The 16,485-nt window shown below is 36.0% G+C and overlaps 1 protein-coding gene across 29 annotated transcripts in view; it reads left to right on the top strand.

Moving 5' to 3' along the window:
• Positions 1–16,485, top strand: part of ATRX (ATRX chromatin remodeler) — a 247,111-nt gene that overhangs the window by 144,228 nt on the left and 86,398 nt on the right. For all 29 annotated transcript variants that reach the window (XR_004960609.1, XR_004960591.1, XR_004960595.1 and 26 more), the window contains 4 exons: positions 6,995–7,125; positions 7,891–7,979; positions 8,099–8,271; positions 16,150–16,303. Coding sequence is in view for 3 of the 29 variants with exons in the window: in XM_036270983.1 (XP_036126876.1) it covers positions 6,995–7,125; positions 7,891–7,979; positions 8,099–8,271; positions 16,150–16,303 (547 nt within the window). In the remaining 26 variants the exon portion in view is untranslated. The remainder of the gene's footprint in view (positions 1–6,994; positions 7,126–7,890; positions 7,980–8,098; positions 8,272–16,149; positions 16,304–16,485) is intronic.

Genomic DNA, 16,485 nt, shown 5'->3' with positions numbered 1-16,485 from the left:
TAAAAGGAACAAATTGTTGCTACATGCTACAACATGGATCAACATAGAAGACATATGCAAAGTTAAAGAAGCCAGTCAGAAATGAACATAAGTTTTATGATTCCATATATATGAAATATCCAGAGTAGACAAGTAGTTTGAGTAGGATAGGTGTTAGTTCTTTTTTGAATGTTTGGTAAAATTCACTTGTGAAACCATCCAGTCTAGAATTTTTGTTTGCTGGCAGTTTTTAAATTACTGCTTTAATATAATTAGTTGTAATAGGTCTGTTTAGGTTTTCTGATTCTTCCTGATTCAGTTTTAGAAGATTGTATGTTTGTAGGAATTTGTCCATTTCACTCAGATTGTCCAATTTGTTGGCACATAGTTGTTCATAGTATTTTCTTATAATCCTTTGTATTTTTGTGATGTCAGTTGCTTCTCTTTCATATCTGGTTTTATTTATTTGGGTCATCTTTCTTTTTATTCTTGATGAGTCTGGTTAAAGGTTCATCAATCTTGTTTATCTTTTGAAAGAATCAGCTCTTGGTTTTATTGATGTTTTGTATTGATTTTTAGTTTTTATATCATTTATTTCCTCTCTGATCTTTATTATTTTCTTCCTTCTACTTACTCTGGGCTTTGTTTGTTGTTCTTTTTGTAGTTCTTTGAGGTATGGGGTTTGATTGTTTATTTTAACTTTTCCTTGTTTCTTGAGGTAGGCCTGTAATGCTATGAACTTACCTCTCAGGACTGTTTTCACCGTGTCCCATAGATTTGGGTTTATTGTATGTTAATGTTCATTTATTTCCAGGTAATTTTTTATTTCTTCCTTGATCTTATTGGTAATTCATTCATTTAGCCTCCATGTGTTTGAATGTTTTTGAGTTTTTTATTGTGATTAATTTCTAGTTTCATGCCATTGTTATCCAAGAAGATGCTTGATGTGGTTTCAATCTTCTTGAATTTGATAAGACTTGTTTTGTGCCATAATATGTGGTCTGTCTTTGAGAATGTTACATATATGCACTTGAGAAGGATGTATATTCTGCTTCTTTGAGATTAAATGTTCTCTAAATATCAATTGAATCTACCCGATTTAGTACGTTGTTTAAGGTTGCTGTTTCCTTGTTGATAATGTTTTCTGGTACATTTATCCAGTGATGATGGTGGGGTATTAAAATCTCCTACTATGACTCTATTGCTATTGATTGCTCCCTTAAAGTCCACCAAGATTTTTTTTTTATATATAATTAGGAGCTTCTGTTTTGGGTGCATTTATGTTTACAAGGGTATGCCCTCTTGTTGCCTCAACCTCTTTAGTAGTTTTTGTGACTCTTTGTCTCTTGTTAGGGCCTTCATTTTGAAGACTGTTTCGTGAGATATAAGTATTGCTACCCCATACTTTATTCATTTCCATTCGCATGGAATTTTTTTTCCATCCCTTCACTTTTATCCTGTGTGAATCTTTTGTTTCAAGATTGGTCTCTGCTAGACAGCATATATATAGGTCATATTTTCTTAACCATTCAGTTACCTTATTTATTTTGATTGGAGCATTTAATACATTTATATTTAAGGTTATTATTGAATGCCATTTTTTATACTTATTTTCCTCTATTTTTCTTCTTAAAGCAGGCCATTTAACTAAATGTCTCCCTCTTGCTACCTTTAAGATTCTCTTTGTCTTTAACATTTGCCATTTTTATTATGATGTTTCTTTGTGTGGGTCTCGTGATTGGGACTCTGAGCTTCTTGAACTTGTGTGACCTTTTTCCTTCTCCAGGTTCAGAAAGTTTTCGGCCATTATTTCTTCAAACAGATTCTCTATTCTTTGCTCACTTTCTTCTCCTTCGGGGACCCCTTTGATACAGATGTTGTTAATGTTTCATGTTGTCCCAAAGTTTGCTTAAACTATCCTCATTCTTTTTTTTTTTTTTCCTGCTCTGATTAGGTATTTTCTTCTATCTTGTCTTCCAAATTGCTGATTCAGTCCTCTGCTTCACCCAACCTTCCATTGTATTCTTAATGTCAGATATGGTCTTCTTCATTTTCAACTGGTTCTTCTTCATTGTTTCTAAGTTGCTTTTCATGCTATTATTCCCACTAAGTTTCTTGAGCATCCATATAACTGCTACTTTGAACTCTTATTTCTGATAAATTGCTTGCATCCATTTCATTCAGCGCTTTTTCTGGAGATTTTTCCAGTTTTTTCATTTGGGGCCTGTTTATTTGCCCCCCATTTTGGATGTCTGTGTTTGTTTCTCTGCATTAGAATTGGTATGGCTTTTAGTCTTCATTGGGTGTTCTTCTATAGTAGGTGTCCTGTGGGACCCGGTGGTGCAGTCTCCTTGATCTCCTGAGCTGGGTGGGTTATGTGGGCCCTCCTGTTGTAATTGGGTCTTGATTGTTTTGGCCCATTTGTGGGTAGGATAAACTCCCAGGCTGGCTGGCTGTAAGCCTCAACACTAACCATGGCATGTAAACTGCTGTGCAGGTGCAATGTAGAGGTGTCTTGTTGGGCTCAGTGGCACAATCTTTCAGTTTACCTGAGCTCCATGCTCCAGGAAAGTTTTTTGTGGCTTATGTGCAACCCCTGTTGTAGTTGCATCTTGAATGCTGTTGGCCCTCTTTATGCATGGAGTTAGTCCTACAGGCTAGGTGACTATAAGGGTAAACCTCTATCACTGTGTATGTGACATTGTGCACGGCTGCCCCCTGGGGCAAGGTTGTTCCCAGCAGGGTCTATTGCCTGCCGGAATCCTCCTTTTGGTTTGCCGCTTATTTGGCTAATTGGGTCTAGCTTTGGTGTAGTCTGAAGCCCACTGCTGGTTGTGTTGGTTCTTTGTCCACTAGGTGGAGTTCTGGTACAGGTTGCTGTCAGAGGTTGTGTGTAACCGGCTTTGGGCTACCTGTCTGTGGTTACCACTCTATTAACTGTTTGTGTCTACATCTACTGGACCTGAATATGTATGGTAGGGGCCAATCTGTATACAAGGGTCAGCTTCTTCCAGCTTAGAGCTGGGGGCAGATCTGTAAAAGGACTGAGGCTCCCTGAGGTCCCCCTCCAGCTGTCAGCTACTTTGCCTCCCACTGAGGCTGTCTAGTTTTCCTCCAGAGCCTTCCAAAGAAGGACTGTAGGATGAGCCCAGGCTAGCTGAGATTGGGCTTATGGGTCCTGTACTTGGAGATCATGCAGTCAGGCACTGAAAGAGGGGAAAGTAGCCCTTGGTTCAAGGCTAAACCTCTCAGTGTCTGCAATAGTCTCCAGCTCTATTTCCTCCTAGGTTCAGATTGGGTCCAGCCAGCTGTCCCCTCTGCAGGAGCATGCTCAGCTCCCCTGGACGCGGGGTAGATATAAAGAGTTTCCCATTGAGAATGATGTCAGCCCAACCCACAGGAGGGAGCTAAGCACTTCATTCCAGTCTCAGACAATGGTCTCTGAGGGTCTCACACTTGGAATGTCCCTGCTCTGAGCTGCTCTCCCTTCCCCCCATGGAACTTCATCTAGTGGGGGCTACCCAGGACTTGGCAGGGCTGATCCAAACAGTCTCCCTTTGGGCGTGGTGCCTGCAACTTGTAGGATGGGTTCAGGCACTTCTTCTCCTTCCCAGGGTGGCATGGGCTGAACTTGCAGGGGAACCTGGATTTCCTCCCCGCAGTGTAGCCACACAGCCCAGCAGTCTCCTGTCTGGCTCCTGAACAGAAGCCTCCCCGAGAGACACATTATGAAAATCCCAGCTTTGGTCAGTTATCTATATAAAGAATTACGTTGTCTGCAAAAAGTGACAGTTTTACTCTTTAATTCCCAATTTGGATGCTGATTCTTTCTTTCTCCTGCCTGATTGCTCTGCTATGACTTCCACTACTATATTGAATAAGAGTGGTGAGAATGGACATTCTTGTCTTTTTCCTGATCTTAGAAGAAAAGTTTTGAGTTTTTCACCATTGAATATGATATTGCCTAAGGGTTTGTCATATATGACCTTTATTATGTTGAGGTACTTTCCTTCTATACCCATTTTATTAGGTGTTTTAATTATAAATGGATGTTGTATGATGTCAAATGCTTTTTTGTATCTATTGAGATGATCATATGATTTTTACCCTTTATTTTGTTAATATTATGTATCATATTGATTGATTTGCATGTTAACCACCCTTTCCCCTATAATAAACTGCACTTGATTGTGATGTATTATTTTGACTGTATTGTTGTATTCTATTTAACAGTATTTTGTTTAGGAGTTTTACATTTGTATTTATCAGAGATATTGGTCTGTAGTTTACTTTTTTTGTGTGTTACCAGTACCAGGTATTGGTATCAGGGTAGTGCTGGCCTCTCAAAATGTGTTAGGAAGTATTTCCTGTTCTTCAAATTTTTGGAAGAGTTTAAAAGGATTGGTATTGCCCAGGCCAGTGTGGCTCAGTTGGTTGGAATGTTGTCCTGTGCACTGAAGGGTTGCAGATTTGATTCCCCGTCAGGGCATGTACTCAGGTTGCAGGTTCGATCCCTGATTGGGGCACTTATGGGAAGCAACTGACCGATGTTTTTCCTTACATCTATGTTTCTTTCTCTCTGTGCCTCTCCCTTCCTTTCTCTCTCAAATCAATACAAAATGAATATTTATTGTAGGGTGAGAATTTAAAAATAAATATAAAAGGATAGGTATTAAATCTTCTTTGAAATTTTTGTAGAATTCACTAGTGAAGCCATATAGTCTTAGACTTTTACCTTTTGGAAGGTTTTTGATAGTTTCAATTTTCTCACTGTTTATCAGTCTACTTAGATTTTCCAGTTTTTCGTGATTCAGTCTAGGGAGGTTATCAGATTTCTGTTGAACCAAAAAGATCCTGAAAGCCAAAGAAATCCTGAGAAAAAAAGAATAAAGCTGGTGGTATCATACTCCTTGACTTCAGATTATACTACAGATTTATAATAAGCAGCATAGTATTGGCAGGAAAAAAAGACACACAGACAAATGGAGCAGAACTGAGAGCCCAGAAGTAAACCACATGTATATGGGCAAATAATTTTCAACAAAGGAGCCAAAACATGCAATAGAGAAAAGAAAGCCTCCTCAATAAATGATACTGGGAAAATTGGAAAGCCACGTGCAAAAAGAATGAAACTAGACTGTCACCATATACAGAAATTAACTCAAAATGGATCAAAGACCTAAATATAAAACCTGAAACAATAAATTACATAGATAAAAATACATGTATTAAATTTATGGACTTTGGTCTTAGAGAGGATTTTATTAATTTGACCTCAAAGTCAAGGGAAGCAAAAGCAAAATAAATGAGTGGGACTATATCAAACTAAAAAGCTTTTGCACAGCAAAAGAAACCCTTAACAAAACAAAAAAAGCAACCAGTAGGAGAAGATATTTGCAAACAACACTTCCAGTAAGGGATTAATATGCAAAATATATAAAGAACTCATACAACTCAACATTTTAAAAAAAACAGTCCTATTAAAAAAATGAGCAGAGGACATGGATAGACATTTCTCCAAAGGAAATACAGATGGCCTGCAGACATATTAAAAGATACTCAAATCTCTAAGCATCAGAGTAATGCAAATTAAAACCACAATGAAATATTGCTTTAGACCTGTCCGAATGACTCCTATAAAAAAATCAACAAATAAGCGTTCGCAAGAACGTGGATAAAGGGGAACCCTCATGCACTTTTGGTGGCATTGTTAATTGGTGCAGACATTATGAAAAACGGTATGCAGGATCCTCAAAATTTAAAAATAGAACTACCATATGACCCAGCAATTTCACTTTCAGGTATTTCTCTGAGGAAAACAAAAACACTAATTCAAAAAAATACATGCACCCCTATATTTACTGCAGCATTGTTTACAATAGCCATGATACGGAAGCAACGTAGGTGTCCAATCGATAGATGAATTGATGAAGATATGAGACACACACACACACATATTTATATGTACACATACACACACACACACACACACACACACCATGGACTATTACTCAGCAATAAAAAAAAAGAAAACTTGCCATTTACAATAATATGGATGGACCTAGAGGTTATTATGCTAAGTGAAAGAAGTCAGACAGAAAGACAAATACCATATGATTTTATTTATGTGGAGTTAAAAAAAAACTAAAGTGAACAAACAAAACAGAAACAGATTGATAGATTCAGTGAACAAACTGATGGTTATCAGATGGGAGATGGGTAGGGGGGATGGATAGAAAAGGTTAAGGGATTGAGATGTACAGATTGCCAGTTATAAGAACAGTCACAGGGATGTAAATAAAGTACAGCATAGGGAATATAGTCAATAATATTATAATAATTGTGTATGGTGTCAGATGGGTACTAGACTTACCAGAGTGATCACTTACTAAGTTATATAAATATGTAATAACTATGTTGTACACCTGAAACTAATATAAGATTGTATGTCAACTGTAACTGAAAAATAAAAAATTACTAAGAAATAAAAATAAAATGAGAGTTTGTAATCTAGGGTCCATGGATAGAATTTAGGGGGTATGTGAACCTGAATAAGAAAAATTCCTTATTAATTTTCACTACCCTCCAATAAGAGTGTAGCATTTTTTCCCGTTTTGAAGGTAACTCTAGTAGTAGTAGTGATAACTGACTTTTTTACCAATAGAAATCAGATATATTTCTATTTGTTATTAATGGAATCTCAAAATTATTTACTTTTATCAACACGTCGAAATTTCAGGTAATTGTTAGACTTGCTGCTATATTTTTTATTTACTGCATTAATAAATTACACATATACTATATCAGATTTGTTTTTTAGTATTTTGATAATTTCTATATAATGGGCTTCTTTTTAATCCTATTTAATGTATTTGAAAACATTATTGTAAGCTTCTTTGTACTGCTGAAGGAGTTCATGGACTAAATCAAGTTAAATAAAACCCCTATTTTAGAAACACCTAGTTTGAAACAGAGATTCTTGTGTCTTAACATTAACTATTTTTCTTTTGCTCAGGTGTAGGTAATAGCAGTGAAGGTGGAAGAGGAAAGGCAGGTGCAAAACTTTTCCAAGATTTTCAGATGTTAAGTAGAATCTGGACTCATCCTTGGTGTTTGCAGCTGGACTATATTAGTAAAGAAAATAAGGTAAATCAAATAACCTAACATTGATTAATATGTATCTGTTGGAAGCAGAATAACTTGGAAAAAGGTTGATCTATATAGACTTACTGTATATTTGAATTTTCTTTTTACTTTGTGGAATAGTAATTCAATGTATTTTATTTTCAGTTAATTTCTGTGTTTGTTGCATGATTATGGAATGAGTATTAAATGTTAATCTTTTTTTTTTTTTTATTCTTCACCCAAGGACATTTTTCCACTTATTCTCAGACAGAGTGGGAGGGAGGGAGAAAGACAGAAAACATTGATGTGACAAGAGCCACATCAACTGGTTGCCTCCTGCATGACCTGACCAGGGCTGGGGATGAACCACGACCGAGGCACGTGCCCTTGACTGGAATCGAACCCGTGACTCATTCATTGGTCTGCAGGCCGACACTTCAACAGCCGAACCAAACCAGCCAGGGCTCAAATGTTAATCTTAATGTCTTTTATAACCATAGTAAAATGATCAAAAGTTAGAAATAAACATTGTGCACTATTAACTAAACAACATAATTTAATTGGATTTTCTTAGTTTTTGTGCTTTTAATTTTTATGATCAATCTAAGACTTCACATTGCATTTAGTAGTCTTATTTGTCATGTCTCTTATTTTTATTCAGGATAGTTCCTCAGTTCTTCCTTATCTCAGGACAATTGACTTATTTTTAAGAAATAAGCAGACATCATTATAATTTCCAGTATAAGTTGAAATAAACTATTAAAACATTTATCTTTTTTTCTCTAGGGATATTTTGATGAAGACAGTATGGATGAATTTATAGCTTCAGATTCTGATGAAACCTCCATGAGTTTAAGCTCCGATGATTATACAAAGTAAATAGAATACTTTTATGCTTTGTGTTGACATATTAAAACTGCCTACTTGCTGTCTCTGTAGTTGGCACTTGTATGTTTACTATACTTTTCTAATAGCTTGACTTTTTTTTTTTTAGAAAGAAGAAAACAAAGGGGAAGAAGGGGAAAAAAGATAGTAGCTCAAGTGGAAGCGGCAGTGACAATGATGTTGAAGTCATTAAAGTCTGGAATTCAAGATCTCGAGGAGGTGGTGAAGGAAATGTGGATGAAACAGGAAACAATCCCTCTGTTTCTTTAAAGCCAGAAGAAAGTAAGTCTAATGAATGTTGCCTTTATCATGGAACATTGTTTAGAAATATGTCTTTATCATGTTAGTGCTATATTCAGTTATTTATTATCCTCTCTAGTTGACCAATGAATATATTTTCTCAATTGGTAAGCATGTAGGGTAATCATGGAACACATAATAATAAATATCTGATGACTGTTTATAAGCAAGCATTGAGCTCTCTCTGGTATTTTAGAGGAAAGAAAAAGTAATGTTTATTTACAAATATAAATGTAAACTCTGTATTACTTTTACTCCATGTGTTAGCTAACTTAATTCTTGAACAGCCTTGCAGTGTTGTTTACATCTTTGTTTTTGTAAATGATTGGTAGAAGTGGGATTCAGACCTAGATACATTTAATCTCAAAGCCACCATGGTAATTTCTCTTAACTGTGTATAAATAACTAGAAGAATTTCAGGCAATCAAGTATCATTGTAATTGATTTTGTACAGTGGAACTATTTTTAATGGTTTAGTCTTTTTCCTTTGTAACTCTTAAAACTTTATAATTGTTGTCTACTTTAGCTTTCCTCTATATCATGTGTAGTTTGTGTCACCTCTTTTGCTTTCTTTTTTCTTTCTTGTGAATGGATATACACACGGTGAAGGTTTTTGACTGAACTCCCAATGGCTAGAGTTCTCTTTACCTGTTATCTACATTTGAAGAATTAGTGTTGAGGTTCCATTATCTCCTGGTATAACCTGACTGGGTGTGCATTCTAAAGCTGGAAGCAAATATCTGAATATTTGAAATATCAAATATCTAAAGACAGAACAGTGTAGCTCGGCCGGTGTGGCTCCGTGGTTGAGTGTTGACCAATGTATCAAGAGGTCGCCAGTTTGATTCCTGGACAGGGCACATGCCCAAGTTGTGTGCCAAATCCCTAGTGGGGGGTAGGGAGCATGCAGGAGGCAGCCAGTTGATGTTCTCTCTCATCGATGCTTCTATCTCAAAAAATGTAAAGAAATTTTTTTTAAATTAATAAAAAATAAAGACAGAACAGTGTAAATAACTCTAAACAGTTGGCATTTGGAAGTCATGGAACAAAGCAGTTGACTATGAAGAGAAGAGAGATAATACAGGTGAGAATGATCCTGTACTCAGACAAGCTTGGCTGGTCTCAGGTGTGTAGTTGAACTGATTTGGAGATTCCTTGATAAACATTTCTCTCTTCAGTACCTTCTTCTAATAGACAGATGGCAGCCTAACCACAGACTCTGTCTTCTCTAAGAAATCAGGGGAATAGTAAAAAGTAAACTGCAAAATTTTCCTCATTTCTTCTCTCTTGTTACTCCATAAAGGCAGTTTATCAGTATTCAACTTCCAATTATATTTAAAGAATATTTTGTCTAAGAAGACTAAAGGAATGGTTATAGTTAATTTAAGGTAATGTGAAGCTCCTCTGCTCTCCCAGTCTACCTTTTTACTTAAAAATTTCCTCTGTCTCTCATTTTGTAATCTGAAATAAATAGCTTAGAGTTTATGTGTTCCTGGGAATGATTTACTTAAAATGTACTTGTTGAAATTTTTCTCATCACTTCTGGTTAAGAGAGCAGTATGTCTCATTCTGTGTGGTAAATGGTTTACATAGTAGTATGCTGAGGTGTTGATTCCTTCATCAATTGGAAGTATAGGTGAAGTCTGAGGCAGCTGAGTCACCTCCAGAAATGAATAGATTCTTCCATTTTTCCTGGTATGCTTTGTGACTATTAGTGCTTTCCATTTATGCCATAATGTAAAAAACTGGGGCAAAGTGTAGGTGGCTACATGTTGTAAACTTGAAAACAGACAGGGATGGCTTTAGACGGTTTTGCTTAGTAGTTAGAGCGTTGGCCCATGGACCAATGAGTCACTGGTTCGATTCTGGTCAAGGGCATGCACCTCGGTTGTAGTTGGTCTGTCCCCGGCCCTGGCCGGGGTCATGTGTGAGGCAACCAGTCGATGTGTGATTCTCACATGGATGTTTCTCTTTCTCTCACTCTCTATCACCCTATCTGAAGATAAATAGAAAAATATCCTCTAGTGAGGATTAAAAAAAAAATCAGGGATGGCTGTGTGTTCCAAATGACAAACTGACTACTTGTCTAGGGTCTTTGATTAGTTTTAGCTGTGTGCAGTCAAATAGAAATCATTCATATGTGGATGCATATTATATTTTTGCAACTATGTACATGTATAGGTTATCAAACATTTTTTCAGAAAAAATAGATGATGACTATTTTTGTTCTATATATCTAGATTAACTTTATATAAGGCTGAGTAGATCATAGTATATGATCATATATAGCTGGTGCTGTAATATGATTTTCACTACATATTTCATTTTTACTTCAAAGAGTTACTATTTCATTCTTTCACAATAGCTTTCTGAATTTTTGAGCAGAATCTTGAATGAGTCATTTAAGTTTACCTTGCATCATCCCCATTTCTGTGTTTTAGTATTAGGACAGTTTTGTGATGTGAAATTGACTATGTAAACTACTTTAAAATATTCAGTTTATGATTATTTCAAAATTTTTAGAGTAAGCTTTATCGGTTCACATTTACATTTTAAAATGTATATAATTTATTGTATGGATATCAACTTTTGTGATGGAATCCTTGTATGTGATGTAGGACTATATTATTACCACTAATATATGATGTTTGTTCATTCAACAAATATTTATTGAGTGCTTACTATGTGCCAGGCACTGTTGTAGGAGCTTGGGTTGTATCAGTGAACAAAATGCACTCATGGAAGTTAAACATTCTACTAGTACTACTGTGTATACACATACTATTTTAATGATATGCTACTTTTCTTTTTAAAGTAGTACATCAATGTATCTTGCTGTAAATATGGTAGTTACATATATATTTAGAATGCCTCAAGAAATCAGAGGTACTGTTTGTTTGGTACCCCTACAGTATGGTAATTACCAGAGGGGAAGGAGGGAGGTAGGGAGAGATAGAAAAGGGTAAAGGAGGGATAAATGGAGATGGAAGGAGACTTGACTTTGGGTGGTAAACACACATTACAATATATACAGATGATGTAGTATAGAATTGTAAACCTGAAACCTATATAATTTTATTAACCAATGTAAACTCAATAAATTTAATTTAAAAATAAAATACAATATATGCATTCCTATGTTCATTGCAGCATTATTTGTAATACCCAAGATCTGGAAGCAGCCCAAGTGCTCATCAGTAGAAGAGTGGATAGAAAAGCTGTGGTACATTTACACAGTGGAATACTAATTGGCTGTAAAAAGGAAATTTTACCTTTTGCGACAGCATGGATGGACCTGGAGAGTATTATGCTAAGTGAAATAAGTCAGTCAGAGAAAGAAAGATATGGTATGATTTCACTTAACATGTGGAATCTAATAAAATAAACTAATACAATAGAAATAGACTCGTAGATACAGAGAACAGACTGACAGCTGTCAGAGGGGAGGTGGTTGGGGAGATGGTTGAGAAAGGTGAAGGGATTAAGCAAAAAGAAAAGAAACAAAACTCATAGACAATAGAAGAAAAAAGAAATTAGGGGTAAAGGTGTTGACTTCTATTTGTTTGTATTTTCTTTGTGCCTTACCTTGTAAACATTTTGTGATATCTAGAGTGGATATTAAGAAGTGTTTTTCATTAATTACTTAATTGTTACTTGTTGTGTGTGTGTGTGTGTGTGTGTGTGTGTGTGTGTGTACAGCACAAAGTTATAAAATAAGTATTATTCCATGAGAATGATGAAGTAAGAATATTCAGTATGAAATATCAATTTACAAGTTTTTTTTTTAAAGAATGGTGTATTGTATTATTTAAAAATCCTCATCCGAGGACATGCTTAGAAGGAGGAAGAGAGAGAGAGAAACATCAATGTGAGAAAGGAATATCGATTGGTTGCCTTCTGCACTTGTTCCAACTGGGGATCGAACCTGCAACCCAGGTATGTGCCCTGCCCAGGAATCAAACTGTCAACCTTTTGGAGTATAGGGTGTTGATCAGTCAACTAAGTCACTCTGGTCGGACACAATTTATAAGTTTTAATTGCATATTCAGGATGTTTATTAACTGGAATAGCCCATATATTTCTGGATAACTTTATCTTTTAGACATTACTGTTGTAAGGTATTATGATTATATCCAATAGGATGAAAAATAGAATGTAATTTATTGCATTTGCACAGAAATTATTACCTGTCCTAACTTGATTTGCAACTTCTTTTCTAGTTGCCACATTTTTACTAACTTTCTGCCAGCATTTTTAGAATTTTCTAATTTATTTTTTATTGTTGAAAGTATTACAGATGTCCCCCCTTTTTCCCTCCATTGACCCCTTCCTCACTGCTCCCACCCCTCTCCTGCTTTTTCCAAACTAATGACTGTGTCCATTGGTTGTGCATTTAAGCCAGTATTTTTTTTTTTTTGCTGACATTTTCACCTCAGATAAATTACCTTTAGTAAATGTGAATAACCATTGCTGAAGTAGTGTGCAATATGTGGAACTGCAGAATTCCCCAGAGGCACAAGAGTTTAGTCAACATTTTCTTGATAAGTTATGTGGCAGGGGTCCCCAATACCACCCCTAGCTTTGGTGATTCACAGAACTCAGCATATAGTCATATTCCAGACTCTGGTTCATTATAACAAAAGGGTACAAAGCAAAATCAGCAAAGGGAAAAGGCATATGAGGCGAAGTACAGAGGAAGTCCAGGCATAACCTTCCAAGAGTCCTCTCCCAGTGGAGTCACACGGGATGTACTTATTTCTCCAGCAATAAGTTATGACAACATATTTGAAGTATTATCAACCAGAGAAGCTCAATAGAGACTAAGTGCCCAAGGTTTTTATTGGAGACTGATCACATAGGCACTGTCTGCCTGGTTCTTACCAGATTCCAGACTCCCAGAAAGAAAATAGGTGTTCAGAATAAAGCACATTGTTTGTACAAATAATCTAGGCACAGTGGGCCCCTCTTATCAGGGAAAGTTTTATATCAGTACAGCCAAGGGCCAACTTTACAAGGAGACTTTTCTGAAATGAAATTTTAGTTTACTCTTGAAGGATAGTAAAGCATACATAGAAGTTTACCAGGCAAAGAGGAGAATAAAGTAATATAAGACATTCAAGGATAGGTATGGAATCTTGCAAATATGTGAAAAGTTTAAGCAGTAGTTCATTGTGGTTTCAGTACAAATGCATAATCAGCTTTCTAAATATAATGAAAATCACTAGGACCCAGACACAAAACGAAGCAGCTGATAATAAGTCCAAGAAAGTATGCTTTAGGGATATGCTAGTTTTCTAACCAGCAATTTTGGTTTTTACCTACCCAGGGACAGGATACTAGGCCTTGAACCATTTATAAGGTGGAGAGTTATTAGAACCCAGATTAAAGGTGGATCTCTTTAAAGGGTACATACTCCATGGAAGAATAGGATAGAAAAAAAAAATGCCCTTTAATCCAGGGGAAAAACAAGAAAGCTTATTTGTTTCACCCTGGACTCCGGTCTGGGAAAAATAGTTTCCTTGTATTAATATTCATGGGCTTTCTCTCACATAGTTTAGGTTTGAATTTATATTACTTACATAGCCTAAAAATCTCAAGCTGAAATACTAAACTCAAATGTAGTTCTGGGTTGGTAATCCCCTGGAGCACCTGGCAGAAGCAGATGTGGAATCATTGTGGAGATGAATGACCTCAACCTGAGCTACCCAAGATTCTCCTATATTACAGCTATACTGAAAATGAAATGATAAAAAAGATAGGATATGTGAGGAAACAATTAACCTTAAAGATAGCAGCAAAATAAGTTAGCAGTCAACCTGATGAAAGTTAACACATAAAACAAACAGCATGATTTGATTCTCAAGAACCTCACATAATAGAACTGTTTTATAAAGACTATAAAATCAGTATGTTTAAAGTGATATTTAAAATTATAAGCATAATTTTATACTGGAAATTTATTTTTTTAAATATGTTTTTATTGATTTTTAGAGGGAGGAAGAAAGAGAAACATTGATGTGAGAGAGAAGCATTAATTGGTTAATGCTTGGTGTTTGGGGGGTTATTATCTTCTGTAAGCACTCTGACCAGGGACTGAACCTGCAACCTGGGCATGTGCCCTGACCAGGAATTGAACCAATGACCCTTCGGTGCATGGGATGATGCTCAACTAACTGAGCCACACCATTTAAAGCTTAGATGAAACAGACAACAATCTAGAAAAATAAAACATTATTGAATGTTCATTGTAGTTATTTCACAGTAGCCAAAAATTAGAAAGAACCTAACTGTCTATGAACAGGAGAACTAATAAATAATGGTCTATTTGTGCAGTGGAATTACTACATGACATAATAATTGAATAGGTCTTACTTCGAGTGAACAATGAAAAACTACATTGAGGTAATAAGTTAAGTTGTAGAATGATACAAATAGGATAGTATATATAGTAAGTCCTCACTTAATGCTGTCAATAGGTTTTTTGACTTTAAGCAAAACCATTTATAATGAAACCAATTTTACCCTAGGCTAATTGATGTAAACAAGTGTTAAGTTCCTGTGGCATCTCATCAACAAAACAACATTATTCAAGGATCTGCTGTAGTTTAAAAACATGAAAGGTAATGTATAGTTTAGGGATACACATGTAGTGAAAATATAAAAATTTGCACAGAAATAATAAATACAGAATTTTAGGCGTTTTTTTTTTATCCTCACCAGAGGACATTTTTGCATTTATCTTCAGATAGAGCAGGAGAGAAGGGTGGACGAGAGAGAGAGAAACATCAATGTGAGAGAGACATCGAGTGGTTGCCACCCACACGACCCCAGGCAGGGTGGGGACAAACTGCAACCGAGGTACGTGCCCTTAGCGGAACCGAACCCGGGACTCTCTGGTCTGTGGGCCGACGCTCTAACTGCTGAGCCAAACTGGCCAGGGCTAGAATTTCTGTTTTAGTTACCTCTCAAAAAGAAAGGAGGGAAAGAAGAATGTGATTGGGTAAGGTCACATATTAGGCTTCAAGTGCATCAGAAGCAGATTTAACAAGTGTTAAAATTAGATAAAAATAGGATGTGGCAACATGGCTGTTTATTATATTCTATATACATTTCTGGATATGTAAAATATTTTATAACAAAAATATATAAAATGTAAAATACTTTGCATTAAAAAGCAATCGGGAGAAGGTATGAAAACGGATTAAACTGTATATTCCTCATTTTGAATTGAATTGTTTATGTTTAGAGCTTTAATAGATTATTTTTGTGTCACTTTCTTCTTACACCTTTTATAGTCAAAGTTTATGTGAAAATAACAAAAAAATTAATGTGATATGATGATTCTGGGATCAATTTTTGAGTTTTCCAGAATTCTAGTAGCACAGTGAAATGTTTCTTGCCCCTGTCCTTAAGATCTTTTCTTTCTTGATCTCTGAGTCAATCAGTCTCCCTCTCTTCCTCCCTCCCTCCGTTTCTCTCTGTGTCTTTCTTTGAGCCTTTTCCTCTCCTAATCCCTGTCTCTTGGGATGTGTTTTGGGGGTTATTATCTCTCAGGGCCTGGGGGCCTCTGTCTCTTAGCATCTCTGTCTTTCTGAGCCCACTTCAAGTATTTCTCTTAATGGTATAGAGCTCTCTGTGTCTCCTGTGGTGGTCTTTTTTCTCTCTGGGCACGAACGTGCGAATGTGTGTATGTGTGTGTGTGTTTTGCTCCCCTCTACCAAATTCCTATTAAGTCTCTTTCTCACTCTTTCCCAGGGTTGGTCTATATCTGTTCTCTTGGTCTCTTTCTTAATCCCTTTCTTGGGATATTTTAGTTTTCCTTATTTGCCTACTTATTTATGTTTCATTTATTTTATTTAGGTAAAGCTACTTCCTCTTCTAATCCAAGCAGCCCAGCTCCAGATTGGTACAAAGATTTTGTTACAGATGCTGATGCTGAGGTTTTAGAGCATTCTGGCAAAATGGTACTTCTCTTTGAAATTCTTCGAATGGCAGAGGAAATTGGGGATAAAGTGTAAGTTCTTTCCTATTCTTTATATAAATGAACGTTTTAATAACCTTTCTAGTGTTTAAACAGTTTATTTGAAGAAATGTGTTTTCTTTTTTTCTAAAGATGTCATTACTTTGGTTAGTGTAGTGGTAGACAACTATCTTCCTTCTAAGCCACTAGTTCTAAGTGCATATTCTGGTTATTTC

This window comes from Molossus molossus, unplaced genomic scaffold, assembly GCF_014108415.1.
Source record: "Molossus molossus isolate mMolMol1 unplaced genomic scaffold, mMolMol1.p scaffold_m16_p_2, whole genome shotgun sequence".
NCBI lineage: Eukaryota > Metazoa > Chordata > Mammalia > Chiroptera > Molossidae > Molossus > Molossus molossus.
The sequence above is the reverse complement of the archived record's forward strand: the minus strand, read 5'-3'. Positions and strand labels throughout refer to the sequence as shown.